Below are 19,362 nucleotides of genomic sequence, written 5' to 3'. Positions count from 1 at the left end.
TTGTTCTTAGCAAGGTGGGGGGGAAGGAAGCCATCTCGACCTGCCAAGCTCTTTTTGCTCTGTCCTCCCAATCCCTTTCTGTGCATACAGTATGGGTTCCTCTTTTCTCTCCTCCCTGCACAAAACCTCCTATCTTCTGAAGAGGAGGGGAAAGGCTCTGGCCCTTTCCTGCAGCTGCCCTGGTTGGTTGCTCTTCCCAAAAAGACAGGTAAGTGGGACAGTCAACCAAGCAGAGGGATACACTAGCTTGTAACACTGGCTACAGTGAAAATTGTGTGACTGCAATTGTGACTCCCAAAGAAATTATGAGAGCTGGAAAGGCTGCACTGTCTTGAAGTTGTGGAGGTGGGGAGCTCAGCCATTCAGAGTGTCTGACCGTGTTAATGATACTCTAAGAGACTGATGGGGAATACCACCCTCCAAAAGTTGCAAGTGCAAGTTTGCACTTCTGACCTTTTGCCTGACAGTGTTACCAATTGTTGTTTAAAGATATAAAGAGTGAAGACATAGTGAAGTTAACGCTGGCATTAAAGATAGCTCGGCGGGACCTCACGAAAGCCCAGGTGGAGCTGAACACCATGAAAGCAGACTATGGAGATGTTGTACCTCGGAGAGATTTTGAATCACAGGAGAAAAAATATTCTGACTTGTGTCAACAGGTAATCATGAGGCTATGCCCTAGTTTTCAAACCATACTGTGCAAATACCAACTCCCAGTGTTCAGGCTGAGGCAGAAACAAAACAAAGTTAGAGGGTAATCTCTCCAATTCCAGTTGATCCCACAGTGCATCTGGGACTTGATAGTGTCTCTGACAATAGGTAGGTGTGCATAAATTAAGAGAATTGGTAACAAAGAAGCTTCCACCTGTTAGCCCTGTTGATAGTTTGTATCTTAAACATAGCAGTATTTTAATGCATGTAATTCATCTCCACAAATTGGCTATGGGGATTTGACTGGAAGTTAGAAGAAGAAGGTCTGATAAAACTGTCTGATTCTGTAAAAGCCTCCAGTGGGATTAGAGGGTGGCAGAACCCCAATCACTTTTAAAATGATGTTAGGTATGTTTCTGGAAGGGTTACACAACTGTGATAGCAGGGAGCTGGACTCGATGATCCAGAAGGTCCCCGATAGCCCTTGCTCTTAGGTAAATGTGCTTGCCATAGAACAAATATAGAGCAGAACCTGAGAGGATTCACCCACTGCTGGCTTTGATTGCCTTTTGGCCAAGGTCAAGTAGGGTACTGTACAAACTTAAGTGTGTTTTTTTTCTAGGATAAAGGTTGCACAGTGTAACCCTGTGTTCAAACTACAGTACCTCCTTGCTCTCTTTCAGCTACTTACTGGGGGCAGCTGTAGGAGACACTTAGTGCAGAATTGCCTAATTAGCTCTGCAGTAAAGCATCTTCCTGCAAAGCTATTAGGCCGGAGTAAACTAATTAGCTCTGTCATAGGTTAGTACTGCCCGAGACAAATACTATCCTATGACAGCTATTTACTGCACTGCAATGCACTTGTTGGTGGTGACAGGGCTGGCTGGGGCATGAAGGTGCTCTAGTACAGGGGCTGCCTGCCTGTTAACCTGCACTGTAGCACCCTCATGCCCCAGCCAGCCCCTCACAGCATGTTGAGCTGGGTCGGAGCAGCCCCGAGTTGGCAGGCTGATCCCCTGGGGCCCCCTGCCAGCCAGGGCTGTGCCACCTGGGCTAAATGTGCTGTGGTCTTGGTCACAAGTGTAAATACTGCACCTGGGAGCAATAAACTCTGGCATGAACTGTGCCAGAGTTTATGGTGTCTGACTAGTTTCGCATGTAGATGCACCCACCGAGACAAAAAGACTTCCACAGAGCTCTCCACAATACTGAATGAATGGATGAAGCAGGCAACTGCATGTCACAGTATAGCTCACTAACCCCGTGTTGTTTAATGTATTCCATGGTTGCCTGTGATTGCAGGGGCTGTTAGGCCTCCAGGCTTGTCCACGGCACCCCTTAGTGATCACACTGGGCTGCACTCCTATTTCAGCTCTAGCACCAACCTCCCAATTTGCCTGCCAGTGCCTGATCTTAGTTTTATTTTTTACATTTTTAACGCACACACACACACACACACACTTGGAGGCTGCCTTCAGAGAAAGCTGGAGTTAGGTGCCTGCTCCACACCACTTATTATTGGGCCACTAGTCTGTTCTGATCCTCCAACCCTATCTTAGTGGAGCCCTGGGCCCTCTCTATCAGGTCCATGGGCTCAGGTCCTCTCCCTTTGAGGCCTGCTGGGCTCCAGGCCCACCCTTTTTCAGTATCTAGGCTCCAGCTGCTCAGCGGCCTCCTCCCATCCCCATAGACACAACCTGATCTTCAGGTGGTACAATAATAGACACAAATATGCAACTCAAATCCCTGAACTACAGGGCAGTGTCTGCCAGTCTTGCTGTGGTGAGCTCCTTCCCATGGCTGGCAAGGATCAGACTGAGGTCCCCCTAGGGAAACTGGCCCTATACAAGACCCCAGACCCACCCTCTATGGTCATCTGACTAACCTCTATGCCATTATGCACATTAACCCCACCTTGCAGCCTCTGAGCTCTGAAGCCTGATTGCCTCCTGCGCACCTGTGCCAGAGTGAATGGTCCCATCTTTCTTTATTCCCAGCAATCTTTGTAGTGCCTTGGGGCCTGCTCACAGCTTTCTACTTCCCCTGTCTTCAGTAATGGGGAAGCGATCCTGTTACAGCTTAGCTGCAGTGACCCAAGTGATACTTTCCTCTCTTGTGTTTGTATGTAACTGAAATGATCACTCATCTGGCAATTTTCTGTGCCTGCCTGGCTATGCAGCTGTCTGTCCCATTGCTAGCAGACAGTCTCTAGCCTGCTGCAGCTCAAGGGTCACCAAGCTGTTAATATGTTAGAAATCTGATTAGAGATATTTTCCTGTATGGTGGCAATGACTAATGTAGCCTTTGCTATACTTGTCTCTTCTTTCTTGAGCACATTTTAAGCACCTGGGTGGGAGCACACCCATGCAGGAGCAATGGTGTCTGTCCTACAGGACAGTACAGGAATGATGGGTGACAACCAGCGAAGTCCAAGACTTAATCTTGGCTTTGCTCCCAAGCCCTTAGTGTTCCAGAGGTCACACAGTCCACCCCCAAGGGAGGGGGAGAACAAACCACATAAAACAGACAGGAGTCACAGCACTTAGTGCACAACTAGAAGGTGTTCAGATACTTTAGCTGTGGGGGTGGGATGAGAACAAACAACCAAAGAGACATAAGTGCAGTCCCACTGGTTCCTTCAGAGTGTCATTTTGGGTTGTGCATTGGGTCCTAGGTGCTGGACAGAAAGGAGAGAATGGAGGATCCTCTGAAAATTAACCTCTTCTTCTCTGAGTGAAACAAAGAACTAAGATGAACATGTAAACTCTGGTGTGAGAAGCACTGGTGTTTATTCAAGTGTATTAATATGGTAGACACACCCTCTGAGAGGCTATTAGGGGTCTGAGTTACAGATGGCAGCAAATATTAAGTTTAAAACAAAACTTTTTTCCCTCCCTGCCAAGGCTTTGGGGTTTTGTCTCTTGTAATACCATCATCCCAAAAATGCACCAGTCCTTTGAAAAGTCTGGCAACAAAATGGGATATTTAGAGTGGGAATTCTCTATATTTGTTCTGTGTTCTTTACTTAAAAAGGAAAAAGTGGGCATCAAACAACATTTTTTTCCTAGAAACAGTCAATAGAATAAAAATAAAGTAGGTAAAAAACATCCTAATTTATTGCAGTTCATCTTTAAAAATGAACAATTCTGCCTTTTAGAATCAGCGCAAACCCTTGAGGCTAGGAACAGACATTCAAAAAGCCTGAGCCTGAATTGATTCAATCTTTACAGGTTAGTCTAACCTGGCTAGGTTAAATCACTTTATAGCTGCAAAGACATCCCAGACATGTAGGCACATGCCTTCAGTGGCTCAGGCTAGAAGCCAGTGGGGTGGGGGAGGAAAGGCGGTGTGCGCGGGACACTAGAGCAGCCCTCCCTTCCCTTCTACAGTACTGAGCTGAGGGGCAGCATGGCCAGGCCCCAGCAGGATGCTTTGTTTAGACCAGCAGGGAATCAATAACAATGTTTAATCACCCCTGACTCAGTGTTTATCACCTCATTAAGAAAACAAGAGAGGGACCTTACCAGCTACCTGTTGATTCTGCCTGTTGAGTCTACCTGTTGACTCAGCACAGACCGCAGCCAGCATGTGGTCTGTTAGCTAATACACAGACAGCTCTCATCAAGGCAGAAGGGGAGGGGGGAATTCCTGTTCACCCGGGAGTGGTGAAGGGGGAAGCAGCCTGCAGTCTGTGCCGGAGCTGCAGCCAGGGAGCAGAGGGGCAGGGCCAGCCCTGCTGTGGAGCAGAGAGCCCTACCCAGCTCAGAGAGCATGCTGGGATACTGGGGGAATCTGATTTATCTTAAACCAGCAAGGGATCTGGGACAGTCATTGCATAAATTGGTTTGTCCCAAATCAGTTAAGTCTGATACTACATTCAACCAGGTTTATCTCAAACCAGTTTCAGCCACTTTCAAAGTGGTTTATGGGCACAGAACATCTGCTCTGTTACAGGTTTAAACCAGTTTGTGTGTAATGTCTGTCCCTAGCCTGAGAGATTACAGACCCCAGCATACAATTTTCTGCTTGTCTCAGGTGGCCACATGAAGGACTGAACGCAGGCCACACTGCCTCTTTGTCCTGCCTCTCCTTTCTGAAGAGGAGTAGCAATGGACCCCTTCTTTAGAGGGCTGCAGACTATTCATAGCTCATCTGAGCTGCTCTTTGCAGGATAAAACTTTAGTCCAGAGAAAAACAAAGTGACTAAATAAGAGAGAGCTGAGGTTTTTCTCTGTTCTGCTTGCCATTATGGTTTAGACAGAGACCCTGCAGAAGGACTTTGATCAGCTGCAGAAGGAGTATGACACTCTGCTGGAAGTCCATGGAGAGACTGTAGAAGAGCGAAACCGGTTCTACAATGAACTCCAGCAAGTTCTGCGCAGCTCAACACCCCGGCCTGACTGGGCAAAGTGTGCAGGTACAAAGCTCTCTGAGGAGTCCCATCTCAATGTGTTGTGAGATGCTGGATTTGTTAACCTCTGGGCACCCCATTTTTCCTTCCAGACCTTGAGTGAAGAGGTGGACTTAGAAGTGGAGGGTCTCGGTTGTCATTTATCTTGTACATTTTAGTGCAGGGTCTAGGCACCCACAGGGGGCTCATAGAGTAGAACCTGGATACTTCATAAAGTTAGGTTCCTTATATCCTCTCCAGATGAAGGTTTGTGAGGCATCTGGAAGTGCACAGAGCCACAGCAGACATCTGCAGCAGGCCATTGAGGTGCCCTAGATGTTTTCTGTGGCTTTTATTTCAAAAGGGCACTACTTTTCACATCAGCTGTGTGGGACTGCTAGTGAGCTCATCCTTAGTTCAACAACCCATTGTAAATTGAGTAGGTTGTGAATCTTCTTCGGCAATCTCCCACAGTCAAGGATGATAGTCTTATCTGTGGGTTCAAAGATGGCTGATAAGGCCTATCTGGGATCAACAGACTCTCCTGCAGCTCGGACACATTTCCACGTGGGGTGGATGGCACTGAATTCTTGGTCTTGTCTGTGACACGCTGTCTTCTGCTCCCACTTTTCCATCTCCTGTTGTTGTGAAGTTTCAAAGTACTGAGATCCTTGCAGCAGACTCTTCCTCCATTTAGGGTGGTCCTGAGTGATAGTCTCCCGTGAGCTGACATCAGTGTTACATTTTTTAAAGTTGGCCTTGAGGATGTCTCTGAAGCACTTTCTCTGTCCTCCTCTTGAGTGTATGCCTTGGCTGAGCTAGGAGAATAGAACTTGCTTTGGGAGTCTGGAGTTGGACATCCAAATTACATGGCTGGCCCAGCGAAGTTGATGTTGGATGATCATCACCTCGATACTCATGGTGTTCGCTTGCAGGAGGATGCTAACATTGGTGCATCTCTCTTCCCACTGAATTCAGAGGACCTTCTGCAGGCAGCATTGATGGTACTTCTCCAACAACTTTAGATGTCTCCTATACATTGTCCATGTCTCATCTCCATACAACAACATGGGGATCACGACTACTTGATAAACCATGAGCTTGGTTTTAGATCTGATATTGCGATCTTCAAATACCCATTTCTTCAGGTGTCCAAAGTCTGTACTTGTACATTTGAGGCAATGTTGGATTTTTTTGTCAATGTCAGACTTCTGCAAGAGATGGCTTTCAAGGTATGAAAAATACTCATCATCCTCCAGAGTCTCACCATGGAATGGATTACTGGACCTGGGGACTGTTCATTAGGAGCTTGTTGGTGGAGGACCTTAGTCTTCCAAATGTGAAACATCAGTCCCATTTTCTTGCATGCTACAGTAAAGACATTGATGATTCCCTGAAGGTCTGCTTCCAAGTGAGCACACACTATAGCAGGCGTGGGCAAAATACAGCTCACAGGCTGCATACAGCCCACCAATGGACTGGATCTGGCTTGTGGCTGCCCCTGCAGCGCTCCACATGGGGTCATACCTCACACGCTCCTGCCAAGGCAGCCTGCACCAGACTCCTGGTCGTATCCACTGGTCCGGGCCCCAACTAGCACATACAGCTTCCAGCATGGCTGTTCCTGGTGCTGCTCTGCTCCCTTTGCCTCCAGTGGGTGCTGTCCAGCTGAAACTTCTCCCCATCCCACCGGCCCAGAGCAGTGCAGTAGGGGCAGGAGTGGGAGGAGGAGCCACCACTGGAGGCGAGGAGAGCAGAACACCACCTGGCCAGCTGTAGCTGCACCAGGAACAGCCCCACTGAAAGCTGCATGCACTTGGCAGAGCATGAGCGGATCATACCTGTCCTCCCGAACACTGCTCCCCACCTGCCTAAAGCTCCATAGGGATTTTTGGTGAATTGTTGCTTGGAGGGGGAGGGAGGTTGCTAACCCAGCCTGCAGCAACTCATCACAACTCCCTATGTAGCCCTTGGGCCCAAATAATTTCCTACCCCTGCACTACAGCATCATCAGCATACTTGGAATGCAATGACTGAGGTTGGGGTGGTCTTGATTTTGGCTCCGAGTCAGCTGAAGTTAAACAGCTTACCATCCATCTGGTAGTTTAGTTCCGCTCCGGAACTAAAGCTGTTGGTGGTCAAGTGTAGCATCATCGCAAAGAATACTGAGAAGTGTTGGAATGATGATGCTGCCTTGATTAAACTCCCATTTTAACCTCAAAGGGATCTGTGATAAATCCATTACTGAGAACCACCACTTACATACTGTCATGGAGCACGTAGAGAATGGTGACTAATTTTGGTGGCCATCCATACTTCAGAAGAATCTTCCACAACATTTCTTGGCTGATAGAGTTGAAAGCTTTCATGAGGTCAAAGAAGTCGATGTAAAGAGGCTCATGTTGTTACCAGCATTTCTTCTGCAGCTGGCAAGCTGTGAATATCATGTCAGTTGTGCCTCTTGATACCCTAAACCCACACTGAGAAGCCAGGAGGAGCTCTGCAGCAAGTGGAAGGAGACAGTTCATGAGGGTTCTCACAATGATCTTTCCTGTGGTGGACAGCAAGACAATCCCTCTATAGTTTCCACAGTTAGACTTGTCTCCTTTCTTGAAGATTGTCACAATTATGGCATCCCTGAGGTTGTCTGGGATTTCCTCATTATTCTGGTTCCTTAAGATGAGGGCATGAAGCTGTGATACAAATTCCTTTCCCCCCACTGGAAGATTTGCGTGGGGATTCCATCCACTTCAGATGCCTTGTCATTCTTCATTTGTTTGATGGCTTTTCTCACCTCATCAAGGTTGGAAGGATTCCAAGATTGTCTCTGACTGGGTCTTGTGGATGGACTTGAGAACAGTCTCATCAACAACAGAGTCTAGATTGAGGAGGTCTTCAAAATGCTCCTTCCAACAGGTATTGATGGCTCCTGTTGGAAGGAGCCATCAATACCTGTTTTTTTGACCAGGTCTTATCCATCCTTAGATCTCAAAGGGGTTGGTCCCTGAGTACTTGGACTGTAGATGGCTTTGGTGGCACTGAAGAAATTGCATGTATCATGGCTGTCAGCAAGATGTTGAATCTCCTTAGCCTTGTTTTCCCACCATCTGTTCTTCATATTGCAGGTCCTCCTTTGAACTTCTGCCTTGGCTTGTTGGAGATTCAGTTTCTTTTGCTTGTAGATGGTGTCATTTTGCCAAGCACAAAAGACCTTGTACTTGTGATTGATCAACTCTTGGATCTCCCAGTCATTCTCATCAAACCAGTCTTGATATTTCCCAGCAGAGAATCCAAGTGCCTCTTTACAGGCACTGATGATGGTGGCCTTGAGGACACCCCACACACTGCTGACATTCTCCCATTGTTGTTGATTAGAATTCATCAGCTTTTCATTGAGGCACCGATGAAAGAAGTCTCATTTGCTTGGGTTCTTGAGTCCTTCAATGTTGATCTTCCATCAGCATTGCTTCTGCTGCAGCCATCATTTGGGAGCCAGTTTGAGTGACATAACTAAGCAAATGAGTCAGTGACCAGTCCAACAATCATCAGCTCCTAACATAACTTGGACGATGTGGACATCTTTGTGATCCTGGGAACAGACGATGACATAGTTAATCAGGTGCCAATGCTTAGATCCTGAGTATTGCCATGATGTCTTGACTGTTTTTCTGGTGGAACAGGTTGTTAGTGATGATGAGTCCATGTTCTGTGCATTTGGTCAAGAGAAGGAGGACACTGGAGTTGACCTTTACTACTTCTTTGCCAATAGTTCCATTCCAAAGGTCCCTTCTGACTCTGGCACTGAAATCACTGAGAAGAATAAGTCTGTCTTCCTCCAAAATGTCAGAAAGGACTTGGTTAAGGTTGGTGTAGAATCCCTTCTTGGTTTCATCAGTGGCATCAAGAGTTGGGGCATAGACGCTGTTGATGGAAGCATATTGGCTGCCCACCAATTTAAGATGGAGAGTCATGAGGCACTCATTAGCTCCAATAGGGAACTCACTGAGCTGGTTTATGAGTTCTTCCTTAATAGCAAAACCAACTCTGTGGAGTTGGCGTTCTCCTTCCTGTTTACCCTTCCAAAAGAAGGTATAGCCACCTCTATGTTCTTTGAGCTATCCATCTCCTGCTCACTGGGTCTTGCTCAGCGCAGCTACATCAGTGTTGTGTCACTTGAGTTCTCAGGCCATGATTGCAGTGTGGTGCTCTGGGTGTTCACTATTAGGGTTGTCCATGAGGGTCCTGATGTTCCACGTCCCAAAAATGATGGTGTGTCTTACTATTTAGACTCATGAATTAGTCTTTACTCTATCCATCCCCCCCCCCCCCCCCCCGGGATGGCCTGTTATAAAGTCCATCAGTGTCTTCCTTAATCACTTTGCCAGCAGTTTAATCAATCAACTGATACCTTTCAGGGAAGTGTCTCTAGGGTTGGCACCACCTTATCTTATGGCTGGGCTCCTACTGGCCAATAGGAGCTGGCTTTGGGGTCCCATGACCTGGCTCTTCCACATGTTGGCCACGGAGGCTGCCATGTCCTCCCCAGATGTCATCATCTCAGCTCCTTCTGCTGGTGCTTCACCTCCTGCTAGGTCCCCCAGCATGTCTGGGTCTGGTGAGGCTCTCTGGACCATAACAGGGCCCAAGATTGCCCTGTTACAGGGACCTTGATCCAGTGGCAAGGAGACCAAGACACCTGAAGGTCTTGTTCCACTGTAACTTTCATCTGCCTTTGCAGCCATTGAGATTTTAACATCTTCTTCCACCTGCTCAACCACTGAGGAATTGTAGACCTAAGGTTGGGGCTAGGCATGCTTATTATAGTGATGACCTGTACTTGCATGTCACAGCACCGTCAAAGGCTACATATTTCCACTTCCTGCCCTCACCACATCTTGGTGGTGCTGCCTCTGCTTAGTCTGCAACTGCTTATTCATCAGAGTTGCCCCTGCTTATTTCACAGCTAACCTTCCCTGAAGGTCATTCCACTGTCTGCCACCTGTGGATGTACTGGGTAGCAGTACAGCTCTGCCCCACAGACTCTGCAACACCTGGATGCGAATGATCTGGGTTCTGGTGTATGTTCATGTTCAACTTCATGCTCAACTTGTGGCATGCTGGTGAGATGTTTGTTTCTATTCCTGCAGGGGTTGTTCCTGGTGGTGTGGACCGGTGGAGATTTCTGGCAGAGGGGAAGACCAGTAACCAGCTGGTGGACCTGCTTCTGGAGGAAATGGGAGCAGCAGTTCTGAGAGAGAAGGACTTCTTCCCTGGGCTGGTACAGACAAGCTGCTTGTGGCAAACAGGCAGCACTTTTCTCCCATGATTAGTTGGTAATACACATCTGACTGCTAGCCAAGTAAGGAAGACCATTCCTTTTTGAAATTCCAAAGCTGCTTCCATGGCTGAAGCAGCAGTTCTGTAAAGTCCTTCTTCAAGGGAAATAGGCCACTTGCATAACACAAACTTAAATACTTAAATACTCCCATTACAGGTGAAACCACAGCAATTAACACAAGCTATCGGGATGAGAGAATTCAGATGGCTTATACCTCAGAAAGTTACTCACAAATGAGCCCTAGCTCTTGTATTCTGTGAACATGGGTTCTCTGCTGGCTCCATTTGATACGAATACTCCATTTGATACAAATTCATGCTGTGTCCATCTCTTTTGTGTTATGTAGGGCAAGGGTGACAAGGTTCCTGTGTACCTGAGGTATGAAGGCCAGGTCAAGAACAGGAAGCTCAACAAAAAGAATGTAGTGAACATCCTGAAGGACCTGTGGAAAGAGAGAATCTCAGCACACCAGCAGGTTCTCTTTTCCCCCTTACCCCACCACTAACGACCGCATGATGCTATTCTCATAGTTCCTGTGACAATCCTGCCATCTGGGAAGTCCATTAGTGTCTCTTCCTGAACACATCAGTAGAGGAGGTTGTAGGAGTCTGTCCTTCAGCCCCAAGGCCCAGGGCCACTGCTGGGGACTGTTTGGTACTGATGTGGGGAGTGATGGCACCTAAAAAACAAGGACACCAGGATGATTGTGCAGTGTCCTGCTGCCCTGCTGTTGTGCCAGCCATTCTCCCAGGCTTAATAGGCATAAAACACACCCAAGTACAGGTTTGTGGACTGTGGGAAAGCTACAAGCTTAATTGCAGTCAGTAGCACAGATCAGACATTTTTAGAGTGACCTTGGCAAGGTGCTCTGCTATTACACAAAGACCTGGCTCAGTTCCCCTTGCTTGTCCAGCAGGGACTGACTGTGTTGTATAGGTTTGTGCTCACCTTTTGGTGTGACACAAGTGGAAATCTGAAGGAAATCCTATCTGCCCCGTCTCTGACCAGCAGATCAGTGCCCAGATGTGCTGGCAGAATTTGGGAGGTAGAGCGGGGAGAAAACACGCTTCAACAGGGACATGGAGAGCCCTACCAGAGTAAGGGTGGGGAAGGAGTAATGGGAGATTTAGGGCTCAGCCCCATCTGGAAAGTGGCTGTGAAGCTCTATTTTGTTGAGACGTGAGGTGTGACAGATACTTTCCAGACCCAGGAAAATGCTGGAGTTATGGTGCTCTGCCTATATGCAGATGAGCACAGGAGTGGGAAGGTGGTTTGGTTCTTCTTCTGCATTTCTGAAGAGATCAAGCCCCAGTGGCCTCACATTGGTTTCTGGAGCTTTCAACTTTTTTTTTTTTTTTTTTTCCCCTCCAGACAGGGTGGCAGTCTAGCCTTCCTGAGTTCTTCCTTAGCTACCTCCAGAAGAGGTATGGAGATGCCTCTGCCTTCGAGATGGCTTACAGCATCTATGAAAGTGTTAAGCTGTATCGATCAAATCATGTCATGAATTTGTCCTATGACATACTGACTGGAAAGGTGAGCAGCTCTGGCACCTGCATGAAAGACTTTAGCTCCCTTGAATGTGAGATAGAGGTCAATGGGAGACCAGTCCTGTGAGGAGCTGAGCACCCTCATCTCTCATGGAAAGCGGTGGGGCTGAGGACACTCAGTACTTTGGGGATCAGACTAGGGATGGGGGAGAAGTAAATATCAGTAACAGGAGTTACTGAGAGAGCAACCAGAGTTACCAGAGAGCAACCATGTCCTATGTTACAGTGTGAGACACACAACCAAGCTGTTACTGCTAGCCTCTCTTCTCTTAGGTGCCCTGCTTCCATCATCTCTCTCCTATCTTGGCAGTCAGACTCCATATTTGACTCAGTAATATTGTTACAACTCCGTTCACTTTGGTGGGTCACCCTGGAAATTCCAGACACCTGGACCCTTCCCCTACCAGAAGCCATAACTCCCTACTAGTGTTGCTTGGAGCTCAGGGGCCCAGCTCCTTTGCTGCCTCTCAACTCCATAGGTGCAAGAAGTATTACTACCTTTCAGGATGCCTTAGGCTTTACTTCTCAGGGCTCTTAGGCATTTCACACTGTTGCACTGTTATCCTGTACCTGCAGCTGCTTCTGGTACTATAGAGAACCAGCATGTTGGAAGTTATATGTGCCCTGATCAAAAATGGAGATCAGACATGGTTACCAGGCACCATCAGGTCCAGCAAAGGCCTCTATCGTCCCTGGCCAGGAAGCTGAGTTATGTGTATTCACTTCACATGGGCCTCTCACATGAGGTCTTAAAAGCAGAGCTCCAGTCAGCTTTCATTAGAGTGAAGGTTTGCTGCAGTGCCCTTGGCCAGCATGCCCGCATTGTGCTGTACTGCGTGCTGGTTATCTGTTACCATTGCCCACCCCAGCATGGGTTGCACATTGTTGGACCTGCATGTTATGGGAAGTGAACCACTTTGGAACATGGGGGTGTTCTGCAACTAATTATTTTAACAACATCCTGGTGAGGCACGACGCAGCATTCTTAACTATTTGTAAGTCACTTGAAAATGCCGAGATTGAAGGTGTTATAGAGGAAGGCTGTCTCTATGTGGTACCAGCAGAAGTCATGGTCCACCTTCCCTTTACTGCCTTGTCCTTGATTCTGCATCCTGAAGATAGTCCAGAGGTGGAAGCTAGTGTTTGTATTGAGTCCCAACCCTTGCTTTCCCACAGGTGGATGAAGGCGTGTACCATGGCCTGAACCAGATGCTATCCAACTTGCTAAAGGAGTTGACTGCAATAGACAGCTCAAACAGCGGAGCTGTTACCAGTAAACAGTTCAAGTGAGAGACCAGTGGGCTGGGTAAACTACTTCTGTTCGAGCCCTGCTGTACTTTTATACTGTTCCAATCATGGCCTAAGTCTCTGGCATATGCACTGTGCTGACAAAGGACACAGATCACTAGGAGCAATTTTCATTTCTCCTTCTAGAGCCAACTTCTTCCCACAGACAGTTGTGTACAAATACCACTCTGAGGGCAGAACCTAGCTTTTACCTTTATGTACACACCTCTTTATAAGAATCAAGCTTACCCTAGCCTGAACACCATGCAGTATCCTGGTAGTGACAGTATGAGTCTCCATGAGGGATAGGATTTTTGAAAAACTCCAGATCACACTTCCAGGTGCCCATGCCTACAGTTAACAGCAGACTTTCAGAAGCATTTAGCACACCTCCTTGTTTCCATTGTACTGAGGGGTGTAAAAGTCTGGACACTTAATCAGATACCTAACTGAGTCTCAGCTTTTTGAAAACCTGGCCCTGATTGTGGTTGCAAAGCACTTTTGCTGTAGGGGTATGTCACGCACGGGGTCCAATAGGATGGCCGTGATCTCCCTAAGGCCCCCTTTACCATGCCAAGTTGACCCGATGGGCACCCGACTCTCGCCCACCACGTCTTTGATGACAAAATATATTCGGGAGGCTGCCTTTTATGTCCTCTTGGTCATGTCTTGCTAGACACTTGGACCCCGTGGTTTCCTGGACCCCTCGTGGGTCCCACTTTGCAATGGGTGCTTCAGGGGCACCCTAGCCTTGTGGACTATGCGTGGCTCCAACCACCCCTTTACCACGCCCCAAGCTGCGCAGCTGGAATTGACGTTGCTAGGTCAGGGCCTTGTTTATAATCTGGCCCCCTTGTCCACTCCAGGCCTTGCCTCTTTTGAGCTGCGCTCTCTCTGGCGCTAGGGCTCTCCATGGCCCAGTCTCACTCTATGCCCCACTCTCCTGGGGCTCACCACACCCACACTGGGGCTTCTCCTCAACATCCCCTCTCTCGGGCTTCTCAACTGCCCCCCCTTTCTGGGGCTGGGGTCAGTGCACCCCAACTGCTGCGCCCTCGCCGGCACTGGGGTCCCCACACTGCTGTGGGTCCCCTGTGAGGCCTCCTCCAACCCCTAATAGCCTCACCCAAACCACCAGTGACAAACAGCAAACAAAACGCAAGCCCCTTGGCTATAACACAAACTGAAGCCGCCTGGCTATAACAACATTCCAGCCTACCGGGGAATACTCCATCCCTCAGCCGTGTCAGACGCTGCTCCTTCAGTCAGGCTTCCCCTCTCTTCCCTGAGAGAGCTCCTTCCCCCTTGGCCAATGGCAGAAAAGTGCTAGCCTGGCCTCAGCCCCTGGACTTTATAAGGGAGACAGGCCCTGCCCCTTCTGGTCAGCTGACCTCCTCTGGTTGCCCTGGCAACCAGCAGCTGGGCTTGTCCCTCCCTGCTAGGGCTCCTTCCCTAGCAGTTTTCTCCCTTCTTAGGAGAAGCACCTCAGTGCTCTGCGACAGGGTATTTTTTCCAGTCAAGCAACCATGCTGTAGCAAGTGGTAACTGCCAGATGACAAGAGAATCCCTTAGAGATGTCCCATAGCCATCTAAGTGGAATAGACTTAGCCCTTCAGGAGGAAATGTGTGCAGTGTTACACATTGTTACAGAGCTGTTGGTTTTACTGGGGCACTGTCAGACCATCAGCATTCACAGCTGAAGCCAGAATTGCAAGATATCAGCATCCAATATAACTCCAACGCACTGAGTTCTTGCTGAAAATCCAGACATTATTTTGGTGCCTGAATGGAAATCAGGCCCTGATCACAAATGCCAAGCTCTTGAAAATCTGCCACCAGGAATAGTGGCAAGTGTGGGTGCTACCACAGATGGCCAAGTGGCATTGGAGGGGATGAGTGCTCTGTGTACATGTCTATAGCAACAGACAACTAACTGGCGATGATCCTGTCTCTCCTGATACAGTCTGGCACTGAGGGCAGCTTTCCCACTGAAAAGTAATGAGCACGTCCAAGAACTAATAGAAGCCAGCAAGTGCAAGGCAGAGAGCGCTGAGGACCTCATATTCTACACAGCCTTATTCAATGAGGTGAGCTGAAAATTTTCATTCTGTTTGAGGTTTCACCAGTGAAGGAAGAATGGTTGAATGCAAGCATTTTGCTTTGGATTAATGCAACTGGGGTCACCACTGGAGTAGGTATGTCCTAAAGGCGGCCTGCAGAGGCTTGGGTCCATTCCGAACTGTGATGGGAAAAGAAGGCCTTGAGGCTTTTTCCATCTTGGCTTTTCTCTTTATAAGTGTAGGCCTTGTCTTCCCTGAGGGACTTACTGGTGCCTAGAGAACTAGTGAGGACCTCACAAGCATTGAGTCAAGAAGGAAAGGATTCTGCTGACTGTGGATGTGTCTATATGTGCCAATGCACCTTTTCTAATGCGCATTAAATTTGGCACCTCCAATGAGAAATACTATATTCATGCACATTAGGCTGTGCTAATGCACAGTAGCACATTTGCATGCTTTTTTAGTGACAATGCATAGTACTGTTGTACTGTGCATTAGCCTAATGTCACAGTTTTTATGTGATGCTGTAATGTGCAGTTAAATATTCTACTGCACATTAAAGTGCACCTGTAAACGCACCCTGTGTAAAGTTGTTTGGGGTTTGTTTACACCTCCTGGAATATGGTGACTAGCTAAGATCATGGGGGATGGAAGCCAACTACAGAATCTGTATTCCAACCCCTTTGGGAGCAATGTGATAACTGTTGTGAGCCCCTCCAACAAACCCAGGGAGGAGCACAAGTGGTATGTGTTTCTAAGGTTTAAATGTTTATATTAATTTTGACAAATGCCTCCCAGGCCCGTGTTCATCAGAACAAAGCAAAAGCAGGTTTAGAAGCAGGTTTTTGCTGGTAATCTGCCATAATGTAGCAGAAGCCAAAGCTGATGCTGCTGGCACAGTCATTCCTCAGTTTTAAATGAAGGCATCAGAAAACATGGATGTTGACAGCTGTATATACCAGTGGCCCATTTGTTTGCAAGCACATGGTACACCTAGATGTACATTTGAGAAACAAATGGGTGAAGGGAAATTTTTTTACCAAAAGCTGCTTGTTTGAGCTGTAAACTAACATAGATGCCAATTTGTCCTGAGTATTTGCTTGGGCTCAGAGCTTGCTTGAAATGAAGCAGTTCTGAAGCAGCTGACATTCCCAAGGACAAGGACAGCCTGAGTTCTGCTTCTGCCTCTGTCAGAGTCTCACCCTAGTTTCTGTCTTCTGGGTAGCAGGGATGCTGCTGTCTGCTGCCCTGGAGCATAAAGAGGTTTCATTCATTAGTACCTCAGCAGTACTTAGAGAGCTTCTGCTCAACATAGCTGTGCGAACTAAGTGCTTGATTCTGTTGGAGCCTTGGTCTTTCTGCCAATGCACAGACGTGCCAAGAACTTCTGTTAACGTTATTCTGAGTGGTTGGCTCTGCCAGCTGGAGAGCTAACTGAACAGGTCCTGCTGGCAGAAAGGATGCACCACCAGTGCATTAAGTATCTCCCTTTCCAAGGCCTTCCGTATACCCATGGCAGTGTGGCTACCTACGTCCATCTGGGGCTTGGAGTAGAGCAGTGCGTGAGAGCCATAGTCCAGTACTAATGGGCTCTGGTCTCTTGAAGGATGCAGAGGGGAACACTGAGCCCTTTGTTGTGAAGGTCTGGAACCAGTACGTTGCCGAGAAGCAGGACTATCTGAGAGAGCTACAGAATGAGCTGGGACATGTGATGTAAGTGTTGCAGCCATTGATTCCAACATCACTGCTGTTTTATTTGTGGAGAACCTTGGTGTGGGAGCTCCTGCCTGGAAGGGAGCCAGGGTGTGCAAGTAAAGATAGCACCTCAGAGGGAGGGAAGGAGCAAAGACTGAGTCAGCTTTGGCAAGAGCATGACCCAGAGGCCATGTGGCAGTAAGACCCAGTGATCGCAACCAGGCTGAGCTCCGCTGTGTGAGCCACATTACTAACATAAGTAACTGCCTCTGCCTCAAAAGACTCACAGTTTTAAAGACAAGATGCAGCAACTGGATGAGGCAGACAAGGGTGCTGGGGCAGGCAATCAGCCTAGGAAGACAAGAAGGATTCCTGGCTGGTGGGGAGCAGCTGTCACAGCTGGTCCTGCCCAACCAATATGTTTTTTAGAATCAGATTTTCTCCTTGCCTTCACCTGCCTGGTTACAATCAAACCACCTTTCCAGCTGCCATCAGCCTAGTGCTGCCAAAGGCACCACTGCAACCTTCAGGAGAGCGCTCCTGATTGCAAATGTGTGGGATGACTGATAAGGAGCACATAGCTTCTACCTGCTCACCCTGCTCCACATACCCCTGTACCCTTTGGTGTGTCTGTGTAAACCAGGATGTGCGACTCAAATCTTATTTTGGGCCACACTCAAGATGCATTTTCTGGTGGAGGCTGGCAGTAGCAGGAACCACTCTGATCAAGCCTGTGCCCGAAGCACATTCACAGCAGCACACTGGAGCACACAAGGGTGCTGCTTAATGATCTTCCCTGCTGTAGAGAAATGGGACTCACTCTTCTGTTTTCAAAAGTTTTTCATTTAAAGTGGCTTAATATTGTAAAGAATTACTGCAGACCCCTGTCATCCAGAGGACAGTATACTCCTGGTCTGTAACAAGTGGCACACAGGCCATAAAGACTTATTCAAAAGCTAGGAAATGCCAGAACAGAGAACTTAATTTGGTCACCTTGTGCACACTTAATTACACACCGACATACATTCATAGATGTTAGGGTCGGAAGGGACCTCAATAGATCATCGAGTCTGACCCCCTGCATAGGCAGGAAAGAGTGCTGGGTTCAGATGACCCCAGCTAGATGCCTATCTAACCTCCTCTTGAAGACCCCCAGGGTAGGGGAGAGCACCACCTCCCTTGGGAGCCCGTTCCAGATTTTGGCCACTCTAACTGTGAAGAAGTTCTTCCTAATGCCTAGTCTAAATCTGCTCTCTGCAGCTTATGGCCATTATTTCTTGTGACCCCCAGGGGCACCTTGGTGAGTAGAGCCTCATCAATTCCCTTCTACGCCCTCGTGATGAATTTATAGGTAGCCACAAGGTCGTCTCTCAACCTTCTCTTGCAGAGGCTGAAGAGGTCCAGGTGCCCCAGTCTCTCCTCATAGGGCTTGGCCTGCAAGCCCTTAACCATATGAGTGGCCCTTCTCTGGACCCTCTCCAGGTTATCCACATCCCTCTTGAAGTGCGGTGCCCAAAACTGGATGCAGTACTCCAACTGCAGTCTGACCAGCACCCGATAGAGGGGAAGTATCACCTCCTTGGATCTGTTTGTCATGCATCTGCTGATGCACGATAAAGTGCAGTTAGCTTTGCTGATGACTTCGTCACACTGACAACTCATGTTCATCTTGGAGTCCACTAGGACTCCAAGATCCCTTTCCGCGTCCATGCTACTGAGCAGGTCATTTCCTAGGCAGTAGGTGTGCTGGACATTTTTCCTCCGTAGGTGCAGCACTTTTCTCCTTGTTGAACTGCATTCTGTTGTTTTGTGCCCATATGTCCAACCTGTCCAGGTCTGCCTGTAATTGTTCTCTGCCCTCCAGTGTGTCCACTTCTCCCCACAGTTTAGTGTCATCTGCAAACTTGGACAGAGTACACTTCACTTGCTCGTCCAAGTCGCTGATGAAGACATTGAAGAGTATCGGTCCAAGGACCGAGCCCTGCGGGACCCCACTGCCCGGTATCGACCCCTCCAGGTTGATACCGACCCATCCACTACGACTCTCTGGGTACGACCCTCTAGCCAATTTGCCACCCACTGGACTGTGTAGTCATCCAGGTCACAGCCTCTTAATTTGTTCACCAGTATGGGGTGGGATACCGTATCGAAGGCCTTCCTGAAGTCTAAGTAAACGATGTCAACCCCTACTCCTGCGTCCAGGTGTTTTGTAACCTGGTCATAAAAAGAGACTAGATTAGTCAGGCATGATCTACCTGCTACGAACCTGTGCTGGTTTCCCCTCAGCATAATTTTTCCTGATGGGCTGTCACATATATGAGCCTTAATAATCTCTTCAAAGACTTTGCCAAGGATGGAGATGAGACTGACTGACCTATAGTTGCGTGGATCCTC

The 19,362-nt window shown here is 48.1% G+C and overlaps 1 protein-coding gene across 4 annotated transcripts in view; it reads left to right on the top strand.

Moving 5' to 3' along the window:
- The window catches only part of TSNAXIP1 (translin associated factor X interacting protein 1), a 94,304-nt gene that overhangs the window by 43,791 nt on the left and 31,151 nt on the right, over positions 1–19,362 (top strand). For all 4 annotated transcript variants that reach the window (XM_019488976.2, XM_019488977.1, XM_019488975.1 and 1 more), the window contains 8 exons: positions 490–659; positions 4,909–5,068; positions 10,189–10,319; positions 10,726–10,854; positions 11,751–11,912; positions 13,103–13,212; positions 15,177–15,300; positions 16,880–16,986. In XM_019488976.2, coding sequence (XP_019344521.1) covers positions 490–659; positions 4,909–5,068; positions 10,189–10,319; positions 10,726–10,854; positions 11,751–11,912; positions 13,103–13,212; positions 15,177–15,300; positions 16,880–16,986 — 1,093 coding nt within the window. The remainder of the gene's footprint in view (positions 1–489; positions 660–4,908; positions 5,069–10,188; positions 10,320–10,725; positions 10,855–11,750; positions 11,913–13,102; positions 13,213–15,176; positions 15,301–16,879; positions 16,987–19,362) is intronic.

Source organism: Alligator mississippiensis, chromosome 10, assembly GCF_030867095.1.
Source record: "Alligator mississippiensis isolate rAllMis1 chromosome 10, rAllMis1, whole genome shotgun sequence".
NCBI classification, from domain to species: Eukaryota; Metazoa; Chordata; order Crocodylia; family Alligatoridae; genus Alligator; species Alligator mississippiensis.
The sequence above is the reverse complement of the archived record's forward strand: the minus strand, read 5'-3'. Positions and strand labels throughout refer to the sequence as shown.